The sequence below is a fragment of the Empidonax traillii genome, unplaced genomic scaffold (genome assembly GCF_003031625.1).
Source record: "Empidonax traillii isolate 1590-97213 ecotype Southwest subspecies unplaced genomic scaffold, ASM303162v1 scaffold6920:size5525, whole genome shotgun sequence".
NCBI classification, from domain to species: domain Eukaryota; kingdom Metazoa; phylum Chordata; class Aves; order Passeriformes; family Tyrannidae; genus Empidonax; species Empidonax traillii.
The window spans coordinates 1,211-5,525 of record NW_020962113.1 but is presented as its reverse complement, the minus strand read 5'-3'; the positions used below and the strand labels follow the sequence as shown (position 1 = coordinate 5,525).

General features: G+C 61.2%; 1 protein-coding gene across 1 annotated transcript; it reads right to left on the bottom strand.

Annotated features, from left to right (window-relative positions):
• Nucleotides 1-2,190: 2,190 nt before the first annotated feature.
• Nucleotides 2,191-4,016, bottom strand: LOC114073541 (growth/differentiation factor 15-like). Its single transcript, XM_027911277.1, has 2 exons — nucleotides 3,695-4,016; nucleotides 2,191-3,036 (listed from the first exon to the last, which is right to left on the bottom strand). Exons 1-2 carry the CDS (start codon nucleotides 4,014-4,016, stop codon nucleotides 2,255-2,257), a joined length of 1,104 nt encoding a protein of 367 aa, XP_027767078.1. The 3' UTR covers nucleotides 2,191-2,254.
• Between the last annotated feature and the right edge of the window lie 299 nt (nucleotides 4,017-4,315).

Below are 4,315 nucleotides of genomic sequence, written 5' to 3'. Positions count from 1 at the left end.
CCCCATACCACCCCCACAACGCCACCCGCGCCCCTCCTGTCCTGTCCCATCCCACCATCCCCAAGTCCTGGGGCCTGAGCCCTTCCCTCCCCTCCCTTCCCCCCGTGACATTCACTCCCCACTGAGCCCCCCCTGCCCCCCCAGCCCCCAGGTCCCAGAGGATGAGAATTATTTCCTGGAGAAAGAGGCTGATCCCAGGGACCAGCCCATCTACGCCAACACCCTGGGCCCCAGCGAGGACGTTTACATCATTCCCGACCACTGAGGGGACTGGGAGGGACTGGGGGGGTGTTGGGGAGGACACTGGGGGGCCTGGAAGGGACAGATTCTGCCCTCCACTGCCGTTCTCTCCCTGCTGTCCCCCCACCCCGGAGGGGACAGGGCTCTCTGGGTTTCCCCCCGGCTGGGCCGGTGACACAGGTGGTTCCCAGGCGCATTTCCTGTGGGAATGCCTTTCTATGCTTTTGGGGGGGGGGTGGTTTTAACACCCTCCCCCCAGCCCCAGGCCCCTCCACCGCCCCAGTTCCCACCACGGGGCTCAGCAGGGGCTGAGGTGACGCTTCCTCTCGGGGCCGGTGGCCACCGACCGTGGGGACGCCACATCCGCCGGCAGCCGGAGCCTTCCGGCCTGGATGCACACACGGGGCCCCCACGAGGAGCTGGGCCAGGGGGTGACCACGGCCTGGGGTTCCTCTTCCCCATTTTGGGGCCGATGGGGAGCGTCGGGGGCCGGGCAGTTGGGCACATCCTGGCACGGTTGCACCGCCCGTGCTCGTCCTGCTCGATCTGCCGGGGAAAATCCCTCTTTTTAACCCTCCTGGTGAGACCCCGAGTTGGGCACCCTGAGAGGAACGGCAGCCTGGGGGACAGGGGGACCCCCCCGTGGCTTGTCTGGGTGTCCCATCCCTGTCCCCCTGCCCTGGCCCCTGTGAGGCTTCACCGTGCCCATTAAATGGTTTAATTATCTCTAATTACCCATGGAGCTCGTGGTCTGTGGGGAGGACACAGGGGAAAGTCCCTGGAGCTCCCAAAGGATGTATCCCCAAAACAGGGGTCCCAAGGACTCAGAACCCTCAAGGACAGGTCCCTAAAGCCTTTGTCCCCAAAGTGGTGGTCCCAAGGGACCCAGGTGCCTCAAGGCCATGTCCCCAGAGTGGACATCTCCATATTTTGTGTCCCTCAAGGCTCCCATTCCCAGAGCAGGGGTCCCCATATCCCACATCCCTCAAGCCCAGATCCCACCAGCAGCTGCTGAGGGTCTGGGAAGCCCAGGACACCCTCGTGGTGGTCCCAGGGCCGGAGGGGCCTGGAAATTGGGCAGCGGTCACATCCCGGCTGGACGTCCCTGCGGGGGGTCAAGGCTGTGCCCGACACCCATCCCAAGGCCACAGAGACAGCTCAGAGGTCTCTGGAGCAGAGCCCAGACATTACTCACACGCTGGCAGGATGGCACTGGGAAGCCACGAGGATTTACCAGCAGATCCCTATGGAGTCAGATCCCAAGGGAGCTGAGGAGCTCTGGTTGGAGACCACCAGCCAGCCAGCAGTGCAAGAGGAGCAGCCAGAATCCCAATTCCCATCACTTTATTCATTTACATCATTATATCCTTCCTATATACATAAAATACAAATACAAAAAAGAACCTTGTTCCCCCACCCCCCCCCAAAAAAAAGTTGTTTTGCTATAAAATACAATAAGTTAGAAATAAATAAGGGGGTTCCATAAAAAAGTCTTACTCTATTATTCTGTAAATAAATAAGAGCAGAGAAGGAGGGATGGAGTGGGATGTGGACACCCAGGGGGCAGACCCACCCCGGCCCCTTTGGGGTATCTGAGGTGGGATGATAAAATAAAGTACGGATTTAATAAATAAAATATGGATTTAATAAATAAAATATGGATTTAAATAAGAGAGGAGGGAATATGTTATTGTGGAGAGGAATCCAGAACTGGAGAGCCCAGGGCTGAGTTGGGCAGTGGAGCTGAAGACCCCAGGAGTGGAGCTGGAGAATCTGGGGCTACTCTGGACACTGAGGATGGGTTTGTTGTGAAGGCATTTGATGCCAGAGGGTCTGGATTTTGGGATGCTGAAGCTGGAGATTCTTAGGGCTGAGCAAGATGGATGGGGGGTGGGAGTAGGGGCTGGCTTGGAGGCACTGAATGCCACGGAGTCTGAATTTTGGGGATGCTGGAGCTGCCAGGAGGCCTCACCCGGGCAGTGACACACCCCGGTTGGAGCCACCGGCGATGCCGTCAGGCGCAGTGGCAGCCGGTGACCAGCATGTCCTCGAAGACGCTGGAGACCAGCCTGCCCTCGCCGTCGTAGTGCATCAGCACCATGGGGTCGTAGCCAGCAGGGACACAGCAGGGCGAGGGGGCGGCCTTGGACAGGGAGTGCACCCGGGATTTGATCTGGGCGTGCATGTTGGCCGGTTTGTAGTTGTGGGGGCAGGAGCCCTCGCAGAACCTCATGTAGTAGCTGTGGGGGGCGATGACCCAGTCGGACCAGCCGATGTCCTGGAAGGAAACCTTCAGCGACTTCAGGCAGCACTTCCCGTCGCTCTTCCCGCACTCCTCCTCCAGCCCCCGGGCTCTCCTGGCCCCCCGAGCCGAGTTCTCCTGGGTTTCCACCTCCAGCACCAGCGTTCCCCCCTCCGAGGTGGCCAGGGCAGCCGAGACGTTTGTTGTAAAGTCCAGCTCCAGGCTCAGGGTGGCCTCGGGACCCTCTGCCCAGGGCTGGATGGCTGCTGTCACATCCAGGCTCTGGGAATCGGGGTCCAGCTCTTGGCTCTGCAGGAGCTGGGGGGTCTCTTCATCCCCCTGCAGAGCGTAGATGGTGACCCGGGGGGGCACTTCCAGGGACCGCTTGAAGAGTTTCAACTCCGCCTGAACCACCCGGAGCTGCCGCTGGAATTCCTCGGTGCGGGAGAGCAGGAGGTGGTAGCGGTAGGGACCACGGGCGTCCTGGTGTCCCTGTGGGTCCCGGTGTCCCTGGGAGTCCCCGTGTCCCTGCGGGATGTCCGGCCAGCGCAGCACTGAGGGGACAGAGGGGACAGATGATGTAAGAGCCAGCAGGTCTCAGCCAGTTCAGGCTTGTGACCAGCTCCGCTCAGGCAGCCAAAGCCCCGCTCCCGGGGAATCCCCTAAATCCCCAGGGGTGCTGGAAGTTCATCCCTCAGATCCTCAGATCACTCAGGACCCACCATCTCCAGGGACCCCCGAGATGGAGGGTCTCGGTTTTCCTGGTGCCAGAGCGGGTACCCTGCCTTGGGGCACCCCCACCCCACTCCCCTGCCGTCCCCCCACCAGCCCAAGCAGCAGGAGCAGAATGTTCCCCCAAATCCCCCCAGATTCAGATAAATCCCCCCGAACTCGGGCTCAAGCTGGGGGTCGAGGGATGGCACCTCCCCTCCGCTCACCCCCAGACCCCCTCGAGCCCCACTCCGAGCCCCCCGAGCTGCCACCGCTCCGCTGATTAAATCCTTTCATCCCAAGCTCCCTGATTTTGGTGTTTTTAAGCAAAACAGCTCCGATAGTGGCTCCTCCCCTCTTCCAGGGCAAAGGAAACCGTGGGATAAGGATGACCGTTGCCACCGTGCTGCATGCCCGGTCATGTCCCGACAGTGCCCGACTGCGGGACACGCTGCGTGTCCCGGGGGGACGAGGGTCGTGGAATGACAAGGAGCCACTTACAGATGGGGGTCAGGCGGTGCAAACGCCGGGTCCTGGACACGGATTCCTCCTCATCACCATCTTCCCGGCTCCTGTTCCCTGCCAGCTCCGCCACTTTCTGCTGGTAGAGCTGCTGCGCTCTCCGGATGCTCTCCTGGTCCAGTTGGTGCCGGATGACGGGGGGAGCCGGCATTCCCAGCCTCTCCAGGATCCCCTTTTTGACGGCTTCCAGCTGGAGCCTGTCCTGGTCCCACGTGAGGGGCCGGGAATCCACGGCGGTGAGGAGCAGCAGGAGCTGGAGGCAGGTGAGGGCTGCCCAGACATCCCCCAGCGCTCTCGGCATCGCTCTCCTCGGCATCCTGCAGCTCCCGGGGCAGGATTTGCTCCCAAATCTCGTGCAGAGGCTGGACGTGCCGCTGTCGGAGATGCTGCGAGGGGAATGAATGAACTGGACCAGACCTGATTTTATAGGAGCTGAACTTTGCCCGCCCCCCCGTTTCCCCCCCACCCTGTCCGGGACTTGCCGTGCGTGACAGAGTAAACTCCCAGCAGGAATCTCTCCTCTGGAGATCTGGCATTTCACACGGGAGCTCTGGGATTTCGCACGGGAGCTCCGGTGATTTTGCAAGCTGGTTTGCAGTT